A 27,913-nucleotide genomic window follows, 5' to 3' on the forward strand; every position below is an offset into this window, starting at 1 on the left:
GGTATATACCCCTTCCTTGCTAGCACTTCAAAGGGAAACATAGAATAAAATATTAAGAGATGGAGCCACACTTATGCCATGGATATGCAACAAAAATATCCAAAACTGATTGTTGCAAGTTAATTCTGAAGTTTGCATTTGTGTGTTGGAATTCGCATTTTTCAGCATCAGAAGTGTTTTGCTTTCCAACAAGCACTGGCTGTTAGTACATGAAAGTGTTTTTCGTAAACACTGGGAACAGAGAAGCCGAAGGATTTCTTTTTGATGCCTTAACAAGTGACTTAACGTGACAAAGTTTACCAAGTTGCACTGCTTCCCCCTGCTGGAAACGGCTCTCTTCTTCTTGATGTCCTGGAGCACTTTCTTGCTTGCAGAAGCTTGTGGATTTACTGGTGAGTTGTTGGGATTCAAGCACATAGAAGTCCTGTCCATCTCAGCAGCCATTTTTCCACTTTTTCACTAAAGCTTTTCAATGAGAAACACGTTTGTGCTTAAAGTTGGGGTTTTTGTTTTGTGTCCTGTTCAGCACCAAAGCTGCAGCTCACTGTGTAACAAAGGCTTTTGAGAGCAGTGGTTTGGTTCAGACACCATCTCCCTAACCTGGTATCTCGCTCACTTGAATGGAAGGTTCATAAAATCCCAAGGTTAAGAAAGATGTATAAGTTTAAGGGAGCTTGTGAAGGGAAAGTGTGGTGAGCTGGCAGTAAACAGGCTGACTTTTACATGTGGCTCTGTTCACAGGTGTGGTGGCTGTCCTCTTCTGTGGAATCACCCAGGCACATTATACATACAATAACTTGTCAGTTGAATCAAGAAGTCGCACTAAGCAGGCAAGGATGTCTTTTACATTTTTTATAATGCATTGCTGTAGTAGTCCATGTACTTTTGTTTTTACAGCATCTTTTTTACTTGGCCTTTAACATGTGATGGTTTTCTCCCTAGCTCTTTGAGGTATTGCACTTCCTGGCTGAGAACTTCATATTTTCTTACATGGGCTTGGCACTGTTTACTTTCCAGAAGCACATATTCAGCCCAGTTTTCATTATTGGAGCTTTTGTATCCTTTTTCACATCATGTGAGGTTTCTCTGTTGTCTTATGTGCCTGAAAACTTGTGATGTCTTTTGGCTTTACCAAACAGAGAATGGTGACTGGCCTAAGTTTCCCTAATGTCTTGCAGGCACAATAATTTTGAGAACAAGCTTTGGCTACACCTTACATCAAAGCTAAAAGGCCTCTGTGCCACACAGTTGTTGGGTCTGTACCTCAATGTTAGAAGTCATATAATTTCACTAGATAAATAAATGAATACGCTTTACTGTGTGTTTTGGCCATGGACAGCCCACACCGTTTGTGTTGTTCTTGTATTTGAACTTTGGAGACCTAGAAAAGGATCCATTTTTCTCTTCACTTCCAGTGGCCCCTTGAGAAAGTAAGGGGCAAACTTAAAATACATAAAAAGGAATGTGGGGGAATAGATCACCTTTGAACAATGGCCCAGAGGTCAGCATCCTGGGTGATGGGAGGAGAAAGGAACTGAGCTGGGGTGCAGACCATGACATGAAGGGTACACAGTTAAAGGGTCTGCCATTGTCCCTGGCTGACTACTTTGTAGTAGTCACACTCATGTAAGCTCTGCATCCTGCTGCTGTTGCAATGAATTGTGATCTCTTCACTATATTCCTGGATGCTTGAAAATTCAGCACAATTGAAAGTGTGCATGAAGAAATTTGAGCTAGTCTTCCTGTCTTGATTTCCCTCATCCTGCTGTATGAGTAGAGCTACTGGCAGTGGAGGCAAAACCCGGTAAAAGGGCATATAAAGATGGCCTTGTATGAGATGTACTTATTTTCTCTTCTTTCTACTTTTTTCTGTACTACTTCTCAGGATTTATCACACTTGTCTTTATTTTCCTTCAGCCATTTACTTTTTTCCGAAATAGTAATACATTTTCTCCTGTGTCACCTCACATCCACTTTTCTGACCTAAGAAATGCTCCAGAGCCCTGTGGACATTGGATAAAGACATGAACAGAATAGTTGCAGCTGGTATACTAAGCAATGCAATTTTTCATGCTTGGTGTGGCCTTCCATCTCCTCTCAAGTTGTGCTGTCTGCCCTGGGTTTGTTTTCAGCAGTTGTTTCTCTTCCTACTTGTCTTTTAATACATTTTCCACTTTTTTTCTACCACTGCACTTAACCTCTGTTGCCTCTTGAGTATTTTTCTACCTTTGTGAGGAGGGCAACTAGTACTAGCACCCATGTTCTCCCTCAACACCTATGGTTCCCATTGAGTTAGCAACTTGCAGGGGTGAAATGTAGAGGCATCACCAGTTGTTGAAAGTGAAAGGCTGGATTGCAAAGGCAGAGCTAGAGCCTCAGCATTCTTGGCAAAATCTTAGCTATTACTCCTACATACATTAGTCTTGATGGCTTCTGATGTCTGATTTCTGCAGCCCTCAAAAAGACTGGTTTTAAAGTTGCTTGGAATAGTTACTTGAGGGTTATTGTACAAAGTACTAATCAAAATCTGATTTTCCTAGAAACATTCCCTGCTGACAGAATTGCTTTACTTTAGCTATGGCAACAACCCAGTGCTGTCTAGAGCTCTTATATGGTTTTATTTCTTTTTCTTGGGAGATGCATTATTCTTCTAATGTTCCCATCCCAGCAGCAAATGATCAGTGTTTGTTGGGCTTCTGGCTGTGCTGGTGTTTTACAGGATTTCAGCCCACCACTCTAGTTTTTCCTGAAGTGTTCCTTATGCAGTGGAGAGTGTTTTCAGCTTTCTGCTTCTTCACAGGAACCACGGGATGTTTTGCACCACAGTAAGGGTGCTTACCACCTACTGTCATAAATTTCTGCAATACCCTTTCACTATTCTTTTTCGACTTAATTCTAGTGCTGAAAAATGGCTTTTGGATTTATATCCTTAGTAACTCTGTACTGTTAAGTGTTTGCTAGCCAACAGGAGATTTTTGCCTCTGCAGGAGCCATAATGGGGTGGCCACTTGCTGGTGTTGCTTTCCCCTCTGTATACAGCACTGCGTTTCTGTTGCTCCAAAACCTCAAAGTGGAATGGTGGTTGCCATAATTGTTTAAAGCGTTAATTTTCGAAGAGAAGTCCTCATTTGTACAATTGGTCATTTTAATACTATGTATAATTTCACTGTGCATTTAAAAAGTTACTTGTATTACTAAAAATTTGCATTTTGTGCAATGACTTCTCTATGCACAAGTTGCATAAAATTGGGGGAAGTCTGCTTTAGATACACAGATATAGGAAGAACACTTGATATCATGATGTAAACCTCTCACTAAAACAAAAGCTTCATGTTAAAGCCAGGTACCCAAGACTGCACACCTCAGGAAAAAGAAATCCTTAACCCTCAGCTGTAAACAGGTTGCAATCTTTTTGGGCAGAGCTGCACACATCTACCCCCTCTCCTTCTTGTTGAATTTGGGCAGAAGGCATAAGATCAGCTGGAGCTTTCAGCACATGATGATGTTTTCAGGTAAGAGCAAAAATGCTGGGCAATGCAAAATGTCTTAATTTTAACTCATAAGCAATCGACAGTGCTTCCTCCTGCTTTTATGATCCACATTCATGCATCCTAAAGGGATGGCTTACTGATAATTGCAGTATGCCATCATGTATCTTTCAGCCTTTACAGAAGGTGCCTGGAATGAGTGAGATCTTGAAATGCTACCTGCTCGCAGCAGGCAGTACCTCATGTTGGAAATAGAGCATTTTCATTTGAAGTGCTTGTGAAGGGCATGGGAGATTTGGGGTGTACCTCTTCCAAAAGGTTATTTCTAGCTGAGATGAGGCTCATGTTGTGCAGAAACAGACACCTGCTGAGAAAATCGAGGTGTATTTATGGGTGCCTTTTCCAATTTAGTTGGGCAAAGGTATTTGACTTATCATTTCTGTCACACTGTTTAAGTTTGTCATTTAAGGCAAATTATGTATTGTGTGTCTAAACATGTGCATCCTCAAGAAGTTCCAGGGAACCCTCTGTACACAAGAGGATGTAAAGAGGATGGAGCCAGGCTATTTTCGGTGGTGCCCTGTGCCAGGCCCAGAGTTAATAGGCACAAACTGGAACATGTAAGGTTTTCTGTTTGAATATTGAAACCTTTTTTATTATGTCCAAGCTTTGTCCAAGTTGTCCAGAGGGGTTGTGGCATCTCCATCCATGGAGATACTCAAAAGCCATCTGGATGTGGTCCTGTGCAACCTACTGCAGGTTGAGCAGGGGTTGTTCAAACAGGGGATTTGGACCAGATGAACTCCAGGGGTTCCTTAAAACCTTAACCATCCTGTGATTCCTCTACATAAGAAGTCTGCAGATGGCCCCATGCCATGGCTCGTTCTTGCTAGTGAAGTCTCATAACTGGGAGCAAGGGAGAGGGGGAAATACATAGTTTGCCTGTGATCATGTTATTAACTAGAATATTTTTATAACTGATAAAAGTGTCATATCAAGAACTCACATTTCAATTATGGATTCAACTGGAAAAGTGAATTTTCATCTGGATTCAGGGAGCTGCTTGAGTTACATAATGTTTTGCTGTTGTCCACTACTTGTTTGTTTCTGTCTTCCTTTTCTGTTAGTTTCTGGAAGCATTTAACACCTTTTCATAGCACTTGTGGATTCTATAAGTTACAGAAAACCAGGGGGGCACATCCTGTTGTAAATCATCCCAGGGCATAATTTATCAGGGTATCTAAGGAATTTAAAACTTGCTGGAGCCCAGTGCTTTCTGCCTGACACTTTGTGGCAGGGAGGGAGCAAGGAAAGATGCTGTGCTATCGACTGTCACAGCTGCACTTCTGAAGCTCTGTTATTTCATTCTTTTTGATAGGTCTCAGGGGAGCCATGGCATTTGCTCTGGCTATACGAGATACTGCTACCTACTCACACCAAATGATGTTCTCAACAACTCTGCTCATCGTGTTTTTCACTGTGTGGATTGTTGGTGGAGGTACAACCCCCATGCTGTCATGGCTGAACATCAGGTTGGTATGCAGCTGTGTGCTGGGGAAACTTTACTTTTCAAGAGGCAGCTGTGCTAATTTGGTGTAGTTCTACAAAATTTGTTTGATGCTTGCTAGAAGCATTTAGAACATGATATTTTATAAAGGAAGATGCTAGTGCTGTCTGGTGAAGAAAATGTACTGATGCTGCTGGGATTCAGCCTAAAGGTGCTCTGGTGCTCTGCAAGTAGGTATCTAGGTCCTTGTCAGTCCAGTAGGATATGGAATAGTGTTGCCTGATAAAGCAGCTCTATATTGAAAAGAAAGAATTAATCTAGTCCCCTATAAATTTCATATTATATTAAGACCATTCCCTGTCCTTTGGCTCTTTGTAATGGGCCTGTTAAGGTTTTTAACTTCAGTGGATTCTTTAATGGGTGGTGCTAAGACAAATACTTTAAACAAAATCTGATGCTATCTAAGCAACTGGGATAAATGGGGTCCTGCTGGTCTTCTGGGTGTGTTTCCTCCTGTTTTGAGGAGATCTGTGAAAATGGTAAGTTGAATGATTATAGATGTTTGACTATAAATCCTGCCTAATACTTAGTACTTTTGACTGCATGTACTTTCATACTTGAGCATACATACCAAGAGATGTGCTAGAGAATCACAAATCAATCATTGTTGAAGATGATATGTATTAAAATTCTGGAAGTTTTGGCAGTTTGGGAGACAAAGATAAATAGAGGGGAATTAAAACAATACATGTTGCACAAGCCCTTTAGTGCAATTTTTATGTGTAAACTATTCGTGCTCTTTGGCACTTGAAAATTTTCTTATTTTCTAATTGTGTTAATCAGAATGTGAAGCCCACTCTTGTGATAGGATAGGAAAAAACCATCCTAGGTAAAACTGGTTTCAGTCTTTAGAACTGATCATTCTCAGGGGCTGGTAACTGCTTTTGGAAAACTTCAGTGAGCTGCTTGTTGCAATAGGTAGCAGGTGCTTTCCAGTTTGGCAAATAAAAAGGGTAGGATTCCCATAAATTCTTATGAACTCTTCTCATGGAAGATAGCATACTTCCAGCAGAACATGGATGTTTCAGTATCTTGTCTCTGACTAACAGCAAATGTTGGGAAATTGGGTTTTTCACCAGAAAGAAGCAACACTTCATGCAGTCAGGCTCTCTGCAGGTCATAACATTAATGATAGGTAATGCAACATCTGGTGTGAAGTCAGAAATAAAGCCAGTGTCAGCATAGTTGTGTCATTAAAGGTTGTGAGATACCACACCCTGATGATGTGATAGTTGTAACAGCTAGCATCCTTCAAGCTTTTTGTCCTGTTGCCTGTACCTCTTTTGTTGAGGAAGCATGGCTGGGTATTTCCTTCAAACCTTGTCACCCAGCAAGGGACAGATGTGCTGCTGACCAGCTAAGTGAAGAGGAATTGTGTTCAGTGTGCCTGTATCAGAAGGCAGCTTCTGAGTGCAATCAACCATTACCTCTGCCACAGGGCTCTTTCAGTCCTCAGCAGTAGGACAGGACTGAATTCTTCCATATGGCCCAGCTGTTGGCCAACTGCAAAATGGTTCTGAGGTCGCAACCTTTTTTCCTCCTATCCTCCTCCATCAAAACCACGAAGCATCCAGGATTATGCACTTACTCCTTTAGCTAATCTAGTTCACTAGTGAGGCTCCATAAGCCTGGCTGATGAGCTGGTCCTGCAGGCAGAGAGGACTAACACCATATCTACTCTAGGCTTATCCCTCAAGGTGGCTAGACTTGCAAAAGTCATTAATGTGACCAACAAGGCAGAACATCTGTAAAGGCTATTGATTCGTTAAATCCCAATATCCACGGGCAAAAGACCCTCTAACTAATTAAAGTTAGAAAGCGGTAGGTTTATTCAGGCACCAGCGGGCAGCATGGGAGTAGCCTCCTAAAGACATGCCAGCAAAGTGCAAGGTTCTTCATTCTCTATTTATTACACAAAGTTTTACATCTTCTACATATGTATGACCCCAGCACCCCCCATCCTCCGCTTCGTATTAAAATGAGATCATTGGTCTTTCACGTGTGCGCAGCTTCTCTCTTGAATTGGGTCGGTGGTCTCGAATTGGGTCAGTGGTCCTGAAAGATGAAGTCAGGAATGTCTTCCTCGTTCCTTCCTTTTTACCTTCTTGCTGTTGACAGGCCTTCATGACCTCTTGGCACAGATCTCCTAGCACCAAGATCTCCTACTTTTGATTAATTATTACGAAACCCAGGTGCTGTTCTTAGTTCTATTGGTTTCAATTAGTTTCAATTTGTTTTGATGACAGTTCATTTATTCTGTTTCCTTCTACAAACAAAACTTAAAACAAAATATCATGGCAAATAATACATCACTTAGCTCTGGCTTAGGCATCTACTAATCATTAACTTATCTTTTGTTGTTTTACTTTGTATCTTAATCAATACAAATTTCTTCTAACTCAGCTAAACTTTTAACCTTTTAGAACCTTGACTCATTTCCCCACTTCTTCTTTAGCATTAGTAAATTCTTTTACTAATATATAGATTCTTCTTCTATCTATCCAAGTTGTACAGTAGGTGTCTTTTAGAATCGTGCTCTATGCCCTTGATGCTGAAGTCAAGGTTGCTATTTGTCATAGCATTCTCCAGTTCCAAACAGACATTACAATAGACAAAATCAAACTTACACTAACTAAAAGAAGTAAAACAATGATTGGGTGAACCAGAGCATTAAGTAAACCGGTTGCTGCTGGTGACCATCCAAAAAGCACATCCCACCAATGATGAGATGAGTCTTTTTCTAATCTTTTAAATACTCTCCGTATGGTCTCTGTGTCATGGTGTATTGTAATTGGAGTTTTCTTTCCTGCATTTTTAACCTCTTCAAGAATTCTTTTAATTCATTATGTTTCAGTAATTGTGTGACCAAGGTTAAGTTCATTCCTATAGGCACGGGCAATATTTCTTGCACAGTAATCAAATTCGCTTTTATCTGTTGGTGCAATATAACAGGTGCTTGATAGGAAAAGTCACATCCTCCAATTCTGATAAAATGACAAATGCACAGGTTAAACTGAGTTTCATTCACAGTGACTGCATCCACCATTAGAGTAGGACATGCTGTTCTAAGGCAGACACAGCCTTGTCCTGTATACACAAGTAGGGTTGTTTGGTTAACAGAATGCATTTCAAAGTGACAAATGCTCTGCTCTGTATCTAAACAAATATCTTTGTCATCATTTACACTTCTTTCACATATAAATCCTAATTCTTCTTTTATAGAGCAGGATTCTAAGTTAATTGTTTTCCACTTTCCTTCAACTTTTTGTGCCCACATCTTGTGTTCAGAAGGATATTATATGGTGCCCTCATGATTTATCTCTAGAACCACAATTGGATGGATCAGGTTTACTGATGCCTTGTGTATAGTTAAAACAAGAGCTGTCACCATGCTTGTCACAGGGTTAGAGGTAAAATTAACTAAAACTCACCAAGACTGGAGTTCTTTCTCTAAATCTGAGGCGTTATCCCAAACAATTTTATGAATTTCGGCAGGGAATGTGCTTTTTCCTCCTTCTCAAATGACTGAAGCAGCTACTGATTGCATCCACAACTGTGCTATTGTGCATCTAAGGGCTAAGGAAATGTTTTCACTAGCTGTGCCTAGGGCATTAATGATTAATTTGTGGTCATGCTTTTCTATGTCTTCTCACTCTGGCAATATTTTGGACAATTTCCATTGGCTCGTGCCTAGTGCTAATAAGGAGGATTGCAAAGGTTGTTGTAATTTAACCATATTGCTCCCAATTGTTGTCAATTTGTTCATTAATATTTCTGAATCTGTTGTGTTTAAAACTCCCAGTCCTGTCCCCAGTAACCCGGTAAGATCTCTCTCTTTTCTATACATGTGGGGCATATGTTTTTGCAGCCAGGTGGTCCAACCCATAAAAGAGGTTTTAAGAAACGGGGCACACTCTGCTCGAATGGCGGAGGCGTTTGCTGGCATTGCCACCTCTACCCGCTTCAACGACCATTCTGGGTTAACTAACAGCTTTTGAATCCCTGTCTTTTTAACAGCATAAGGCCCAATTGGTAATTATGGGAACTATGGGTCCTAAAGCAATTTGAACTGAGGCAGTTGTGGTTTCTCTTAATTTGGTGGTGCTGGTTTATTTGCTTAATCTTCAGCCTTTTGAGAAGCAGTGCAAACTTGGGTTATGTTAAAGTCAAGTTTAAAATCTTTAACTGCACATCTTTCTATTTTAAGTCTGAACTCAGAACAGCCAGTTAAGCATTTGTCACAGCATTCTGGGCCAATTTGGGTAAATTTCACGGGTTCTTGGTGAGCCCCATGGAATCCATCTTGAACGAATGCATATTCACATCCCCAAACGTTATTTCCTTCCCAAACAGTTGCATTTGTAACTCTTAACATCTGACTCAGAGACTGACGGGAGTGAGGGTCATAAGCTTTCCCTTGGCACTTATACACACCAGTCACCTTATATGTACGTGGTATTGCACTACCTACAACAGTGGTTATAGCAATAGTCACAAAAACTATAACCCCCCAAATTGTACCTACTTGATTATTCATTTTAAAATGGTAAGCTATTCTAACACTTTACCCACACACACTATTTACTTTCCCAAGTAAGTTTTAATTTCAGTTCGTTGTCACCAGGGTTGACTTTCCAGAATTCTTCAGGAGCTTTCTTTACTTGGGTGTGATGAATCCAGGCACTCTCTTCCTTGATCTTGATTGAAGTGAAGGTGGTGAGGAGCACCTGGAATGGTCCTTCCCACTGCGGTTCCAGAGTTTTTTCTGCAAAAGACTTGACATACACATAATCCCCAGGTTGTATATCATGTACTGGCCCATCCAATTCTCTGCTTCGAGCCCCAGCCACATGTTTCTCAATTTCTCTAGGTTGTGTGTTTAAGGCCACCGTATATCTGTGTAGGGTTTCTTCTCCTACTTGAGTGGGAGTTGTCCCCTCTTGGACCCCGTATGGTCTTCCATACAATATTTCAAAAGAACTTAGTTTTACTTTTGTTCTTGATTTGATCTGAATTTGTAATAATGCTAATGGAAGAGCCTGAGGCCAAGGTAATTTTGCCTCTTGTCCTAATCTAATAATTTGTTGTTTAATCAAATGATTTATTTTCCCCACCTGGCCACTAGACTGTGGATGATATGGAGTGTGAAGTTCTCAGTCTATGCCTAGGTGACAGCTAATTTGCTGCACAATTCTCAAAATAAAGTGTGGCCCTCTATCTGAGGACATTGTGGTTGGGACCCCAAAACACGGTGTTATTTCCTGTAACAATACTTTTGTTACTTCTTGTGCTCTGGCAGTTCTGGTAGGGAAAGCTTCTGGCCATCCTGAAAAAGTATCTATTAACACCAATAGGTATCGATACTCTTCTTTCCTGGGCAGCTCTGAGAAATCAATTTGCTATGGCTGCCCATGCCCATAGCCTTTCCCAATCTGTCCAAACTTTGGTTTAGGAATATTCTTGGGGTTAGTTTGGAGGCAAAGACTACATTGACAGGTTACTTGCATTACTCTAGCTTGCAAATTTCTGGCTACAACTCTGTCTTTAAGTAGTTATACAAAGCGTCTATTCCCCAATGGGTTTTCTCATGTTCTTCTTTCACTAATGACCATAACATGTAAGAGGGGATTACAAGCCTTCCTTTCTCTTCATCTGTGATAGCCCACCCTTCCTGGTTATAACTTCCATTTTCCTGTGCAATAAGTTTTTTATCTTTTTTATTATACCTCGTCTTACCTTCAATGGAAGTTTGTCCATCTGGGATTAAGGCTGCTTCTCCTGCCTCAATAGTTACCTCACTTTTAGCTGCTTCTTTTGCCTTCCTGTCCGCCAGCTCATTTCCTTCTTCCAATTCAGAGCTTGCTTTCTGGTGTGCTTTGATGTGCATGATGGCCACTTTTTCAGGTAGTTGAACTGCCTCCAATAATTTTATTATTTCTTGTGCATGTTTAATGCTTTTCCCTTGTGAGTTTAGCAGTCTTCTTTCTTTTCAAATGGCCCCATGTGCACTAACCACCCCAAATGCATATCTTGAGTCTGTATAAATATTAATTTTCTTTCCTTTTGCTAGTTCTAAAGCTTGGGTTAAGGCAATTATTTCAGCTTTCTGTGCAGAGGTGTTGGTTGGTAATGGTCCAGAGTGGTAACTGCATACCCAGCATGTCTTTTCCTACTGATAACATAACTGCTTCCATCAGTGAACCAGGTCTCAGTGTCCTCGAGAGGAGTGTCCTTCAGATCCAGGCGGCTGGAGTAGGTGGCTTTGATGGTCTCCAGGCAATCATGGATCACCGGTTCTCCCGGACTACCACTGAGGAAAGAAGCTGGGTTCACAATATTAGTTACCAAAATTTCTACATCATCTTGTTCTACCATTATGGCCTGGTACTTAAGGAATCTCTGTGGGGAAAGCCAGTGTCTGCCTTTTGCCTCCAGGACCGCTGACACTGTGTGGGACACTAGCACAGTCATCTTCTGGCCCGGGGTGAATTTGCATGCCTCCTGGATGTTCACTGCCACTGCTACAACAGCTCTGAGGCACCCTGGCCATCCCTTGGCTGCTGCATCCAGCTGTTTAGAAAGGTAGGCTACTGCCCTGTGATACGGGCCCAGGTCTTGTGCTAGTATTCCCAATGCAATCCCCTGCTTTTTGTGGGGAAACAAAAAGAATGGCTTACTCACATCTGGAAGTCCCAGGGCTGGAGCTCACATGAGGGCCTTCTTTAGTTGGTCGAAGGCTCGTGTAGCTTCTTTTGTCCATTGTAGGTCTCTGTTTCCTTCCGCAACCAAGCATGTAAGGGTTTAACCAACAACCCGTAATTATAAATCCACAGTCTACACCACCCCGTCATGCCCAGAAAGGTTCTCAGTTCCTTTATTGTTTGGGGTTTTGGGGTCCTTGCAATCCTTGCTTCCTAGCGATCCTGTCCTGAGGTTCTTTGTCCAGCACTTGTCATAGCCCAAGTACACAACTGTTTGCCTCACCATCTGGGCTTTCTTCCGGGATACTCGATATCCCTATAGACCCAAAAAGTTTAAGAGGCTTACCATCCACTCCGCACAAGTCTCTTGAGTTTTAGTAGCTATCAGGAGGTCGTCCACATATTGTAACAGCTGTCCTTCTCCCAATGGGGTTTCCCAGCATTCCAGATCTCTTGCAAGTTGCTCCCCAAATATTGTAGGGGAGTTTTTAAATCCTTGGGGTAGCACAGACCATGTGAGCTGAGCTTTGCATCCAGTCTCGGGATTTTCCCATTCAAATGCAAAGATTTTCTGGCTAGCCTCATGGAGAGGAAGGCAAAAGAAAGCATCCTTCAAATCTAAAATGCTAAACCAGCTTAGTTCAGGTGTTAAACAGGTTAATAAAGTATAGGGGTTGGCAACCACTGGGTATAAGTCCTTGGTTATTTTATTAACCTCTTAAATCTTGTACTATTCAGTATGATCCATCAGGCTTTTTGACAGGTAAAATGGGAGTATTGAATTCAGATTTGCACTCTTTTGAAAGTCTTCTCTGCAAAAAGTTTTCAATTATTTTAATTGAATAATTAAATATTTAAAATAATTATTTTAATAGAAGTTTTCAGGCTAATTCCTTCCCTGTCTTCCTTTTTCAAAGGATATTGTTTAATTCTAACTGGTTGTTTTCCTTCTTTAAGCTTAACTTGTACAGGGAGTGCATTCTTTGCTCTCCCTGGTATGTTAGAAGCCCATACCCCAGGGAATACTTGATCTATTATTTTCTTGTTAGTTTCTTCTTCATTTTCAATTTTGGTTTCATTTGCTATCAACATCAAACTTAACAATTTTATGTATGGTTGATCTTTAACCTCCAAAGTAACTTCCCCATTTTTAAATACTATTTTTGCCTCTAGTTGCTCCAGTAAATCTTTTTCCAAAAGTGCTGATGGAGCATTAGGCATGTATAAAAACTTATGAATTCCCCATTGTCTCCCAAGTTTATATTTCAATGGTTTGCAAGAGTATGCTCTTTCAGATTGACCAGTTGCTCCCCTCACTACAACATAATCATCTGTTATTGGCATTAAAGCTTTATTTAGCACTGAGTATATTGCCCCTGTGTCTATTAAAAATTCAATTTCTTTTTCTTGGTTCCCTAGTTTAATTATAAGCAGAGGGTGCCCTAGGGTGGGAACCTCCAGTCCCCTTCAGTCTTCTTTAGCACGAGCAGCCACCCCTTCCCTCTTTTGGTCTTCTCTTCTTTGATGATTGCCTTTTCTTCATTCTGGGCATTAGTTCTTCCAAGTTCCAATTTTCCTGCAAAAAGTGGGCTGATTTCTCCCTAACCGGGGTGGTCCTTGCCCATGTCCCCCTCCTTCTTTTTCTTTTACTGTTGCTATTAATTTCCTCATCCTTTCCCTTATGTCCTTCTTCTTTATAGCTAAAAACTTTCCATGCTTCTTCTAGCAAAGTCTCTAAATCTCATGCTGTTGGGCCCCGTATTTTCTGAAGTTTGTGTCGAACATCCCCTGCAGATTGTCCTAAAAATAAGCTCACCAGGTGCTGCATCCCTTCCTCAGATTCGGGGTCTCATGTTGTATGATGACGCATTGCATCTCGGAAATGTTCTGAAAACTCAGAGGGTGTTTCAGAGGGACCTTGCTTAATTGCATATAGGGCTGACCAGTTTATGGTTTTAGGAATTGCCCTCTCCGTCCCTTTGCTATGAAATCTTGGTAATCCTCTAATCTTTCCATGTCACTGTCATCATTAGGATCCCAATGCAGATATTGGAGAGGAAAAATATCCTTAACTCTCATTTGTGTCATTTTGCAAGCGTCCTCTGCTAAGCTCCCTGCTGCTTTCAAAACTAATCGTTTTTCTGTCTCTGTAAGGGCATCTAACAACAGTTGAAGATCTAACCAGTCAGGTCTATGTTGTTTAACCATGAATCTAAATTTCTTTGCAACACCTATTGGGTCGCTCTGATAACGTTTAGCAATCTTTTCCCAAGCCTCCAGATCTACTGTAGAAAAAGGGATTTTAACTGACATTGTTTTTCCCTCAGAACTTACTGCCTCTCTCAAAGGTGCTTGTATGATTTCTTTAGCTTGTTTCTGGGTCCGGGACGCTACAGGGCCCTCTGGGGAAAGCAGCTCTTCCCCCTCACTGTCACTGCTGGGCAATAGTAGAGCTTTAGGGGTCCTTTTCCAAGAGGGTATAGGTGAAGTGGAAAATGAAGCAGAAGCTGAAGTTGGGACTGGAGTTGATTCAGCTGTACTTATAGCTGGAGCTGGAGTTGAGATGGTAATAGCTTTAATTGGAGTGGGGGATGGAACATAAGCTGGAGTTGGGATCGAGATCAAAGTGGGGGGTGAGATAGGAGCTGGGATAGGAGTTGGTCCCCTGGGAAATGAGGTGGGGGTGATGTAGGAGTCAATTCCTCTCTTTTAGGAGGTGGTTTAAACAAATCCCCCAGCTCTTGCTCCAGTGAGTCAGCTGGATACACTTTATCAGGGTGTGTGCAGCGTTGGTTTCTTGAACAGGTACTGCAACATCCTTTAGGCTTTCCCTTATTAATTTTATTATCCTTTTCTAGGGCCAATACTAAGGGATAGGAAGGGGGCTTAATTCCACAGTCCCTCTGCCACTCGAGGTGGTTTCAGAGGGAGAAAAATAAATCAGCATAGGTTACTTCTTCCCATCTCTGCTCTCGTCTCAAAAAAAGCATAAGCTGTAATAGGGTCTCATAATCTACAGTTCCAGCTGGTGCCATCTAACACCTTCTTTGAGCTTATAAAGTGGCCACCATTGTGTGCAAAACTTGAGAAGAGTCTTTTTGTTTTCTGTACCACCACAACCCAACAATTCTTTCCAGTGTGTCAGAATACATCTTAGAGGACTAGTTTGAGGGATCTCTTTACTCTGGCTGCTTCCCATTACTTTCTCTTACAGCCTTTTCTGCACAGTCCACAGCTCAGGTTAAAATCAACTTAAAGGGCTGTCAATACTGACTACACTTTCTGCACCGGGTTACAAAACAATAATAACGTCTGGTACAAAACTCACACTGCAATAATGTCCACACACAATGCTGGCTTCTAAATACACTAAAAATTACAAAAATTTCTACAAACACAAGCTATTCCACTCGCTTTTTCCAAATTCCTATATTTTGCTACCAGTTGCTCCCAATCCAAAGCTACCAAGTTACCTCTCGGGGTTTGATATAGCTTTTAAATAAAATTTTCCGTTCTCGAATTCTTAGGGGTCTAATTCAAACCGATTAGGTAAATGAATTTTTATTTATCTAGTCACCCTAAAATGTATTTAAACTTACTTTTGCTTAGGCTGCAATTATAACTTTTGACATAGGATGGCGGTATTATCTTTAAAATACACCTCAGACAGCAAATGCTGTCTATTGCTTCTTAGGGTCCGAGCCCTTTTAGCGTGAACACCGGGTGTTACAGCCACTACCGTCGCCTCGTAACCAAATCTACACCCCACAATTACAATAAAAATAAAATAAAACCCCAGCACACAGCGTTTGCTTTCAAACATTCACCATACACGCTTTGTCTTTCTCCAGCCGCCTCCCTGCCTCGCCGCCGCGCCTCGCTGCGGCCTTTCGTGACCACGTGTACGCCATACAGGTCACTGTTCCACTGCTCCAGTATTTCCTTTAAACATACCGTGTTGTCTGGAGTTTTAGTAGTCCGGAGTCCTTCTCTGTTGCTGGATGAACAATCCAGGCAGCAGAGCCTTCTCTCCAGGAATATTCCGGGGGTGCCCCGAGTGGTCCACCAGACCGGGCTGGTCTCACAGCCCAGCAGAACTTCCTCCGGCCTGGCTCACCAGAATGATTCGTTAAATCCCAATATCCACGGGCAAAAGACCCTCTAACTAATTAAAGTTAGAAAGCGGTAGGTTTATTCAGGCACCAGCGGGCAGCATGGGAGTAGCCTCCTAAAGACATGCCAGCAAAGTGCGAGGTTCTTCGTTCTCTATTTATTACACAAAGTTTTACATCTTCTACATATGTATGACCCCAGCACCCCCCATCCTCCGCTTCGTATTAAAATGAGATCATTGGTCTTTCACGCGTGCGCAGCTTCTCTCTTGAATTGGGTCGGTGGTCTCGAATTGGGTCAGTGGTCCTGAAAGATGAAGTCAGGAATGTCTTCCTCACGGTAACCTGTTTACCTTCTTGCTGTTGGCAGGCCTTCATGACCTCTTGGCACAGCCCAAGATCTCCTACTTTTGATTAATTACTACGAAACCCAGGTGTTGTTCTTAGTTCTATTGGTTTCAATTTATTTTGATGACAGTTCATTTATTCTGTTTCCTTCTACAAACAAGACTTAAACCAAAATATAATGGCAAATAATACATCACTTAACTCTAGCTTAAGCATCGACTAATCATTAACTTATCTTTTGTTTCTTTACTCTGTATCTTAATACAAATTTCTTCTAACTCTTAGCTAAAATTTTAACCTTTTAGAACCTTGACTCACTATGGTACCATTCATAGAGAAGTAACTGCCCAAAGGCAACTACTGAAGCAGTTTTGAGTGTTTAGCTGTAGTTTTGGGGGGAGATTTACCCACCCTTATGAGTAAGCAGTAATTTTAACTGTCACTTGTTTGGCATGGTTAACAGACAATTAAGGGGTAAATTTCCTGTTAAGGGAAGGATAACGAATATAATAAGGGAGCTCTACATAGGAAGCATTTTAGAGAACTGCGTGGGTCTGCCTACATCTGCCTGCACTGACTTGCCAGAGATGGAGTCTGCACTTTCTGGGACTACGTGAAATCAGATTTGTGCCAGGAAGTGGCGGCCGTGTGCAACTGTAGAGAATTAGAAACTCAGTGCTGGTGAGGTACCCTCAGTGGTTCGAACGTTTTCTACTGCAAAGAAAAGTCCTGATTTTACAGGTTTTTTTGTTGTTTTTTTTTTAAGGGAAAAATTGTTTCCAGATGAATTTCAAAGTTATGCCAATTATCTGTTTTCCATCCCCTTCTACCCAGCGGAAGAGGTGAACAGGAGGAGATGAAGATGAGATAATGTCCCAGTGCCTCGCTCAGCAGCAGAGTGTATAGTGCTGATGCAGCCCTGAGGCTGTGCAGTAGGTAACTTGTCCCTAGGATGCCTTCTGAGCCTTGGCACTTGCCCATTAAGTTCCATTGCCAGAGGCTGGAAATAAATAGTGGTCGCATACAGGATTATTTAGCAGAAAAGAGATTATAAGATAAAAGGTGGTTTGCTTCCTAGATAAAGCGAAGGGGTATAGAAAATTAGTGCCATGTGTATGTTGGACTTAAATGTCAGGATTTGTGGGCACTCCTAAGAGTCCAGTTCTGATGTGAAGGTCATACCAGTTGTATCCTGGTTAATGGAAGGAAGGAAGGAAGGAAGCAAGGCAGGCAGGCAGGCTGACTAGTCAGCCATTACCAAGTCCTCATGAGGTAGTTAGCTTTTTTTCACTGGATGTAAATAGAAGGCCCATGTCTGGGTAAGTCAGAGGAGCCAAGACAGACATCAAACCCAAAGGGGCTTATTTAAGGTGGTTCCTGCATGATTTAAGTAGAACTGTACCAGGGAGCTGACTCCAGCCAGGACTGTCAGCCTGGCCTGATACCACTGAGTTCATGGGGAAGCAGCTGTGTGCATGCAAGGGGCAACGCCTTATAAGAGACGGTCCGAAGATCCCTCATCTGCCTCATGATCATTGCCAAGGACAGAGACTGAACACAGGAGTCCTGGCCTGGCTGAGGTGGGATGTCTGCCAAGTGTTGCCTGCAGGTGTGCCCGCTGGGAGCTGGTACACATTCCTGAGGAAAATTAGTGCAGGTCACAATGGACTGCGCCGTTCTTGCTGCCCAGGCGGGAAGGACTGCGCTGAAGCGGAAAGGAATGACCTGTCCCGTATGACCTGTCCTGTACCCATTTCCCAAAGCAATGGGCCTCATAACAATGGTTGTAGATTTCCCCACCTCTTGGCCAGTTGCCCCTCGCTGTTGAAAAGGACTATAAAGGGACTTTCTAAAATAACTGAGACGAGATCTCCCCACGGAAAGAAGACTAATCTCTTGGCAGAAGACCATGAGGACTTTGTCTCATCCATTGGTAGCTATTCCCCCCTTTTCTTCCTCTTTACCCTTTTACTTTGTTTTCTTTATCTGTCTCTTTTTCTCTCCTCTATTGCATTACCATGTTGTGGGCACTTAATAAAGGTGCACTGTTCTGATTAAAACTGAAATCCCCTGTGTCCTTTTGCACTCTGAGATCTATAAACGAACCATCACGACCCTCGCTTGTATTAGCGGATTGTGACACGCCTGCACAAGGATCCAGAGTTGCTTTGCTGTGGCTTAGAGGAAGAGGCACATGCCTTCTGGCCACACTGTTAATTGTGTAGAATTTGGGATGTATGCTTTCTTACTGTAGGTCCCTTCCCTCCCATGATATGGAATATTAAAAGTAGGTAAAGGGTGGAGGGGCTAATATGAAAATTAAGTTTTGGTAAAGTAAAAAGCAGTATAAGGAAGGAAATGGGCAAAAATACTCTTTTCCTCCTCCTGCTGTTCTAAAAATCTCAGATATTCGGATGAGCAGGTATCTTTGCAGATAGGGTAGGTTACCAGGGACCACTGACCAGGCTTTCATGTACATCTTAGCAAAGGACCTGTGGTTTGTAGCAGAGGCTTGACTTCAGTTTACTGCTCAACTGGTTGGAAAAGTGAGGTCACAACTTCAAAATCTGAGTAAAAAAATAACGGGATCTTTAGATGCTTTTGATTTCTGCCACTTCACGCTGGGAAAATTAAAAATTAACCGCAGAAACTGGAGTTAAAGCCATGATATAATGTGTTAGAGTTCCTTGGCTGACTATCAGTGAGGCGCTTACAAGCATTTGGGTGGTAAACAGCCATATTTTCTTAGTAGCAGATTTTTTTTCCTTAGAAACTAAAGCATGACTTGGATATTAAAAATAAAGTCTCATCCTTTAAGACCTAAACAAAGAAACAATTTCCTGGCTGAAACTTTAACAGTCTCAGCAAACTTGAGAGCCATGTAAATCAAAACCACTGGCAAAATTCCTCTTTTCAAAAAAATAGCTGACTTCTTGTTTCATTTATCTGTCACAGGAAAAAAAGGAACTCCTAGCATTTGTATTGCAAAACAATGTGTTTTCCATTTTTCATTAGAGGTTAGTGACCTGGTTCTTTTCATGTTGAATGAAGCAACACATAGATTAATGCCTTCCTCTTCTCCATAACCTGCAGCAAATGCAGAAGTTATTGCTTATTTTAAGGAAGTAATTTTAGTTATACTTGGCAACCTTTTTATAAATCTCAAAGCATTATACCTTACACTTTAAAATACTTTAGGTTTCTTTTTACCATAAAGCTAAAGGTTGCACAGACAATGTCAGCTTAGATATTTAGTGCTTTATGTCTGATTTGCATACACAATCTTTCAAAGATCTTTCTATTTAGTGATTTTTTTTCTGTAAAACAGAAAATTGTAAAAGAAATCTGGAGACATTAGCTCTTAGCCAGTTGCTATGTGAACTACCTATCTAGGATGGTGGTGAAACTGTTGGTGTGGTGGCAGGCTCAGGTTATACTCCATTCTCTTACCCAGGGTGGTCCAGTGATAAAATGTGCATTTCTTACATAGCACGCCTTGGTGTGCTGGGTTGGCAGGAGGCGAGTGTTGACGCTGGGATCCAGCCTCATGCTGTGTTCCAGACTGGTGTGGGGGATGTCTGATAGGAGGCTATATTCTCCTGTTTTGCAGCCTGTTTCCATTATTGTATTACTTAGATCCTTCACTGCCTTTAGCCACTCTCTGCTGCCCTTGAAGGCAGATGCACAGACACAGGGGCTGTCCCTTGCCCTCTGTTCTGAGCTTTTTCCTTGCCCATCTCTTTCTGTACTGCTTCTTCCAGTTGTCTTTCCCTATCTAGTTTTTCTATTCTTCCTTCTTTCCCAGTCTCTAGTTTTTCATCATCAGTCTTGAATCTCTCTTAAGAGTGGCACAGTGCAGCCTCTGAGACCCAGCCTCACCCCTCTGGGCCTTTCCCTTAGTAGGAAAGAGATTACCTCTTCATCTGGAAGTCTGGAAATAAGCATGGGAGATATTTCCTGTTCTCTGTTCTTGTTCTCTGAAACACAGCAATTCACACTAGAGAGAAAAAGTGTGGGGAAGACACTGTAAGGAGTTGGGTTGAGACACATCTAGAGCACATGGATGATATGAGTTGAACTGCCAAGCTCTGGCAAGCCTCAGCCAGCAGTTTCAGAAGTCATTGTCTTGGTCAGGTGAAGTAAACAAATACCCAAAGACGTCCTAAAAACAACCTGAGACAACTTTTTCTGATTCCAAGGGTTTTTAGTGATTGGGTTTTTATTTTTTAAAAACACGGTGGTCGGAGTTCTCTTCTTTCTCAGTCATCTTCTGAGAAAAAACAGAACTCTTCCAAAATAGCTAAAATTTTCCAAAAATGCTGCACTCATTACAGACATCTGGGAAAACTTTAGTATACTAACTTGGCAAAGATACAGCAAAGAGAAAGGAGTCATAGAAGGGAAGTTATTGGGTAGTTCTTAGTTTTAGATTTTGCTGTACATGCAGAACCATCTCAGTGATGGCCTTGGGGACCAGAGTACTCTGACCTGGAGTGTATGTTGGCATGGGAAAAGAACTATTGAACCTGGAATCCAAAACAAAGCTATCTAAAGTCTGCTATTTGCCTTGACATTCAAGGATTAGATGAGTACATGCTCTTCATATCACAAGATATGGCCTTAAATATTTGGTTAGTCAAGATGCCAGCTTTCAACCAGGGTGTGTACACCTGCTTTTTCTAAAGTGAGGCCTCTGTGGATTTCTGATCATCTGGGCTTTTATTTCACATAAGCAATATATAGTTCTTGACACATGTCTTTGTGGAAAAATATTGGGGAAAAAACCCCACCGGCTGCTAAGGAACGTATGTGAAAAATACTGGAAGCCAAAATGCTTTCATTTGTACCTAAAACCCCTCCACAAACACAAATGAAAAAGGAAAAGCAAGGAATAAAAACTGCTGTGACTGGAGATTAAATCAAATATTGATAGTCAATTGTGAGTTAAACCAGTGGAGTGATTTAGTTCTTGTTACCAGCTGGTTTGGAGCGCTCTGAAACCCGGCAGTACTGGTGACCCCTCTCATACCTGTATCCTTCCCATGGCTACTTCCTCTGATGACTCTCTCTTTCAGACCACGTGCAGGTCTGAAGTGGTAGGAATTGTCTTAGATTGGCTCTGTCTGTGTGCAGCACCAAAGAGAGCTACTGAATGGGGTTTTCTGGGGGATGTAGTCTGTCATTAATACAGATGCTTTGCCAGTTGGGATCTGAATGAATGAAGAATATTGCTGGATATGATTATGCCAATCATAAATTGCTGCTGTTGCTAATTTTGTTTTTTTTGGTCACTTTGTCATTGCTCTGCCATTGTTGTTCATGTATCTTTTGTCTTTTTTTGATTGGGTGGGAGTTTTTTTTTGTTGGTTTGCTTTGTTTTGCTGAAGAGCTCTGTAGAGCCCCTATCCCATGAGCATTTTGTTACTCACATTGCATTCTTGTACTGTACCAGAGTTGGTGACCATGTTCCATCGGTGGAAGAGATGAGTGAAAGCCACTGGCTGTATTTCAGGTGACACTGTGCTTTCCTTGATGACACGTTAACCTGGTGCTTGGCTTTTTTTCATCTTTGTAACACTGAGTGTGTGCTCTTTTTCTATACTGTGGCATGCTGCTGCTGCTTCTTTGCTGAGAGTGCTGTACATGTTCCTCAACTCTGAGTCTATTCACTTTTTCTGAGCTGTGGACATCACACCTTTAGTCTAAAAAAACCGAAACTATAAACCACCACGTCCTTTAACTCTGTCTGTAGATATTTAATAAAGCAAAACTAGAACCTCTGGCCTTGGAAGACTTGAGAGCTGAAAATCATGGATTTGATCTTATGACTTTTAATCACAAAGGTATTATTAAGCGTTGCTTGAGGTTAATTCCTATAACTCTTCAGGTTGGAAGGAATTTCATAGATGATTTAGCCCGGCCTCTTTGGGGATGTATTTTTAAAAACACAGATATATCAACAAGAAAACATCAGGATTCTGGGTTTTTTTTTTTAGAACAGATAACATGGTTATAGAGAGAATTTAAAGTAAGATAAATCTCTAACTGACATCTATAGGGGGATGTGTGTATATATATATATGTGTGTGTGTGTACATATATAAAAACATACAGAATATTCATGTAAAGAAAGCTCTTTGGGATGGGGCAATGAAAAGTTTTTCATGTACCTTGTCACATTTGAAGGTTTCCAGCAAACTATTAGATTTTCCAGAGATATAATGTGTTAGTTTGTACAGACAATCTGAGAACTATTATCTATTATACTCGTTCTTGGCTGTTGCCATAGTAATTACATATGCTAAATGTAATAATCCCTGGTATTTTGGTAACTTGTCATCTATGCGTTGTAGGGCCTTGGAAAAGTTTCTGAAGTATCAGAAGAAATGATGCCACACATTTTAAAATGATGTAGTAGAGAACTTGATGTAGTTCAAAATGCCTTTTTACCATTCATTTCCATCCACTTAGTTCAGTTTTGTGCGTCAGCCACTTTCTCCCACACTGTTTAAATTACTGAATTATACATAAGCCTAATGTTTGAGAGATCAAATCTAAGTAGCTGCTCTCCTACATGTGATGCTGGAGTTGTAGCTGTGGGAGAAGGACCAAGAAGGCCAGGAGGCAGTTAAGAAATGCTGTGCTTTGGTGTTGGGCATTAGGAGCTCAAGACTAGTCCCTTTGCTATTACAGAGATATTAAAGCATGAAAAGCCTTTTTTGCCTTAAAAATATATTTTCATTAGGGAGGAGTGAAGAAATACACTTAAATTGGATTAATTTTTACTATAGCATACTCTCATCTACAGATTCCCATGACCTTCCCAAGGCTGAAATAAAGGTGTCTGAATTTTACATACTAGTAATTGTCTGTACTGAAGGAATAAGGTGTCTATCACATACTGAAGTGATTCAAATGGGGGAAATAAATGGATTTTTCACCAATTTTGAAATATATATGCACTGTTACTCTGAAAACACTGCTCATATTCTTCATCTGAAATCTTCTTTTTATTACTGTACTTATTTGGACACCCTTGGGGAATCCCCACGCAGCTGCTGCAAAGGGCTCTCAGAAAGGGTGGAAGGGAAAACAAAGATACTTGCTGGCATCTGCACTACCTTGGCCTTGGCTGTGCCACAGCTGCTGTGCCCCTCAGTCCTCATCACAGAGGTTGTGCCTCTTCAGTAAAACACTGTTTTCACCCAGCACTTGCTCACCTGCCTTTCTGCTATGGGGTTTGAGCAAAACAGCCCAGCCTTTAGCAAGGCTGCCCTCTCTGTGCCACTGACCTCTGGGAGGGGATCTGTGTAAATCCATCCAGTAACAGTTAAATTTATAAAACAGGTTAAATAAATGAGAGCTGATACTGACCTGTACTGCACATTTAAATTACAGGAAGCTTTTAAAATATATTGAGCATGTGAAATGGATTTTTTTCTCTTCACCACAAGAAGAATATCAATGTTGAAGACATACATGCATCAGCTTTACTCATACTTTTAATTATTGAAGTAGTTAAGCAAGGATGAAGTAACTTAAGTGTTTTGGGTGCTTCTCTTCACTGTAAAGGAGGTTGGGAGAGACTTGCCTGGGTTTTGGTGCTGGTTTTTTTTCAGGTGATATAGGTGAGACTTCCTTAGAATTCTGGAGGCTGGGCCTGCAAAAAACTGTGATGCATGTCATGACATCAGGGTATATAAACCTTGAAACTTAAACAGGCAGTCTTGCTGCCAAAAAATAAAGCTTCCTATACAATTGATGCCAGAGTAGAGGATAAGAGCATATTGTTTCAAAGATACAAAAAGTAGTTGTGAGAATTCAAAATAGAAATGTATTTGGTGTTAATCTCTGAACTGAGGAACAGGCTTTGAGAGTAAAATTTTTAAAAAGTGATTTATGGAAAAGAGTGAATTATAAATATTCAAAACATAAATTCATCTGAATAATAACTTTGAAAAAAATTTAAATGGACAACTCTGTGGACATACTATTTCAATATTGAAAAGAACACCTGTAGTAAAAGGTTTTTCCTAAAACTTGAGCTATTTTAATATAGAAAAGTTCTCTTTTCCTCTTCAGCGCAACAGCGAACCCAAATACCTGGCCAGTGATACACTGTGACTTTTCACTGAACAGTGTGGTTATCCTGCTTTGGTCCTCCATTAAGCCCCATTCCCCTGGCTAAGGGCAGTTAAAATCCTCAAAACAAATGCACAGCCTTGTAAGTCAAGATGCTGAATTGTTTGGTGTTCTTATGTAGTGTGAAGTGAATAGGTAACCCAGGGAGTAAAAACTATTTGAGGAATGCAAGCTATGTTCATCGTTTGGAATGAGCTTCTTGATCTCCCCATTCACATGGTCAGCTACACAGCCAACATGAGCCTGGCTGCTATGCATAGCACATTGAACCTTCCTCCATGTGCAGCTGGAGTTTGGAAAGCCACAAATATTTTTCTGTTATTTTCATGTGTACTTATAAAGGAATGTGAAATCTTATATATATGTGTATATATATATATATATATATATATATATAGCCATACTGGGTCGGTTTTCTGGTGTTGCTTGTCAGCTTTCTGCATTAGATAACCAGTTTCCCTACCCAAAACCCCTTCTCATGTAGTGATAGCCAAAGCAGTAACATCTCAGCCCTTGTAACTTCTCAGAGCTCTTGTGTGTGGTGTTTTATTTTAGCGTGTGTTACAATCCAGTACTCAATCCATCTAACCAGTGTTCCCTTAAACTGGTGAAGATTTCTGAGGCTGGTCAGCGCCAATGAATTTCCAGGCTAAATGTGACTAAAGTTCAAGATGACTGTATATAGGAAAAGGAAGTGATGAGGAAAGAACAAGAAGCTCAGAAAAAAAAAAAAAATCCAAGCAAAGGACTGGGTCAGCACTAGTTTTATATGAGGCTGCAGAGCAGCCTTCTGGATTTTCCCTGAACTACATTAACTAATGTGAGGCCTTGAGCTGGCTGTGAGTTCACAAGGATGAAACTTCTCTTCTTCTATTGTACCAAAAAACGCTGCCCTGGAAGCTGTTTGAAAGTGTTGTCTTTTTATTTGATCCAAGCATGGTGTCCCTGGGACACACAAGTGATATGGTCTGGCCAGCAAGGTTCCCTTGGTCTCTGGTGATCCTTAGGGCTGTTGCATAAACACCAGGGCTATAATTAGCTGACAAAAAATCTAAGTAACAAGGAAATTGCATTAACCCAGCTCAGTCCCTTCTAAGAGAGGAGAAGTGATGACATTAACAAAATCTTATTGTCTGAAATGGCTGTTGCAGGTGTTTTCCCACACTTACGATGTAACATGGTGGAACTGAAACAACACATTTGAGACTGAGAATCTTATCCAACTTTTGAGGTTGGAGGTTTAAGTTCTACAAGAGATGACAGAGATCAAGACATGAATAGGATATAAAATAGACAAGTCCAGTCTTAACAAATAGCTACCCCCAAAACAGACCAGAAAAACCTGAACATAATTACAAGGATTAAATGCCAATCTTGGATAGGAGCCCTATGTGCAAGGATGGTTCAGTAATAAGATGCTTTCTAACTAAGCAAAAGTGAGTAGACAGTTTCTTCTTAACATATTATTCTGTCAACATCCATCATCTCATTGCACAAACCCTGCCTCACTCAGATGGAAGGCTGGACTACAGGCCACTTGTTAGTCTGCTGTGGCTGTGCTGTGTTAGGTGAATGAAACTTGCAGAAAATTAATGTTGTGATTCTTTATTAAATATTTTCTGTGCTTCACATAGTGCATTAAAATTGGAGTGTGCGTGTCTTTCCAAAATAATGTATTTCAGCCATTCTCAGGTTTATCTGGAAGTTACTTGCTGTGGGAGATATTTAGGCTGGACTTTATCCTTAGTTTCTGGTTTCTTCCTGCGGGACATGAGGGATACCCTCCACTGAAGAGGATGTCATCCACTTTTAAAGGCAAAAATAGTATTTTCCAGTGTTCTAAAAAAATTGGCAGCAAAGGTAAGCAGTTAAAGTTGGTGGTGAGATGGAGTTAAAGCAGTTTCTTGAATGAAAAAGTATCTTGTTTACAGCTGTGTAACTACAGGGGAGTAATGGACAGCTCTTCCTCAATCTATTCTTATAACCTCTCTGATGCAGCTTTGCCGGGTGCTTAAAGTGCTTTTAAAATGCGTTCTGCCAAACTTGCAGCATTTGCAACCCTCAGTAACACCACTTGCTTTGTTTTCCTAATGTTTCTGTAGGGTTGGGGTTGACCCAGATCAGGATCCTCCACCTACTAATGACAGCTTTCAAGTCTTACAAGGAGTAAGTAATTATATAACTTCTCTATTATGCTGATCTTATTTTATAACTAAGACAATAAAGAACTGCAGAATGTATGCATGGATAAAACTTTTCTCTCCTAGCTTGCAAGTCAATAGGGGATTTTGCTTTATAATATTGAAGTAATGCCCACTGAAAAACATTCAGTGATGTTGGATGTAATGTTGTCATGTTCACGTTTTTGTGTATACTTAAGGCATCACAAACCTTCCAAATCTACTAATACACTCTATATAACAGTGTGCTCTCCTCTTCCCCCACCTACCCGACATGCTTGCTTTTAGCATGCTACTGCATAGATCTTCTCAGTTCAGAGGTAATACTCTTGGCTCCTCTTCCTTAACTGATACCAAATTTTGGCCCTTGGACTTGCTTAGAATCCAAGATTAAGTTTGCTAATCTGATCTCGACTCTTGCATACCAAACCACAAGCCAGCTGGATCCTGCCTTGACTACCTATCACATGAGTGAAGCAGAAGAAGCTCTGGAAAATTGCCATTTGTGTTCAGCAAACTGTTGCTGTGAATCTTTAGCAAAGCTTTCCGTGCATCAGTAACACCCCAAGAGTTGACTTTTTTCCCTAAAATATGCCATTGGCAAACAAGATCATTGGAAAAATGTTGTTCATAGCAGAATTTTCAGTTTTGCTTATCTATAAACTGAGTTGGTTCACAGGAGGAGTGAAAGATCTGGAAAAAAACAAAACAGCTCAAAAATTCCTCAGGCTTAAATTGGAGTTTCCTCTGTCCAGACCTTGGTTTGCACTCTTCCAGAGTTCTGCTTGACACTGATTGCTCAGCAGCAGAGCTGGTTGCTTATGTAGAAACCTACTAGCCGCAGCTGAATGACAGGTAACTTTGGATCTAGAGGATGCTTAGGGAGCAAGTGCTGTATGATGATAATGGTGTTCAGGCTGATTGGAGATAGATTCATGTATTTGGGATTAGCTTTCTTAGTGGTTTCTCCTGTTTTTTGGTTTTTTTATCCTTTCTTTTTCTTTCCCTGTTACATGTTGTAGAGGTAAGAGTTATTTGCTCAGGAAGCATCTCTTTCATTGAAGAAACTGCACTTGGGCATCTCTGTGTTCTTTGTAAAAGCCTGTGTCCAGCACAAAAAATAGATGCTGAAATGGTGGAGCTGGCTACCAGTAAGGGTGAATTTTGTTTTGGAACTGTCTGGAAGCAACCAGAAATCCAGGCCTCAAAACACCTTTTACAGTGAAGGCCACAATTATTGCATAAAACCAAGGTTAGGAAGTAGTATTGTGGTAAGATGGCTTTGGCCAGTTCAGACTGAGCTTGTCAGTAACTGAGGAATTGCTTTAACGGGAAACAGAGCATGGGTATTCTGTTCTCATTCAGTGTCTGCTGT

The 27,913-nt window shown here is 41.0% G+C and overlaps 1 protein-coding gene across 3 annotated transcripts in view; it reads left to right on the plus strand.

Moving 5' to 3' along the window:
* Window positions 1-27,913, plus strand: part of SLC9A7 (solute carrier family 9 member A7) — an 80,712-nt gene that overhangs the window by 40,843 nt on the left and 11,956 nt on the right. For 2 of the 3 annotated variants that reach the window (XM_039571447.1, XM_039571321.1), the window contains exons 8-14: window positions 287-392; window positions 742-830; window positions 943-1,056; window positions 3,401-3,512; window positions 4,867-5,020; window positions 21,669-21,728; window positions 26,461-26,524. In XM_039571447.1, coding sequence (XP_039427381.1) covers window positions 287-392; window positions 742-830; window positions 943-1,056; window positions 3,401-3,512; window positions 4,867-5,020; window positions 21,669-21,728; window positions 26,461-26,524 — 699 coding nt within the window. The remainder of the gene's footprint in view (window positions 1-286; window positions 393-741; window positions 831-942; window positions 1,057-3,400; window positions 3,513-4,866; window positions 5,021-21,668; window positions 21,729-26,460; window positions 26,525-27,913) is intronic. The other variant, XM_039571380.1, reaches the window with a different exon arrangement.

Source organism: Corvus cornix, chromosome 1, assembly GCF_000738735.6.
Source record: "Corvus cornix cornix isolate S_Up_H32 chromosome 1, ASM73873v5, whole genome shotgun sequence".
Lineage (NCBI taxonomy): Eukaryota > Metazoa > Chordata > Aves > Passeriformes > Corvidae > Corvus > Corvus cornix.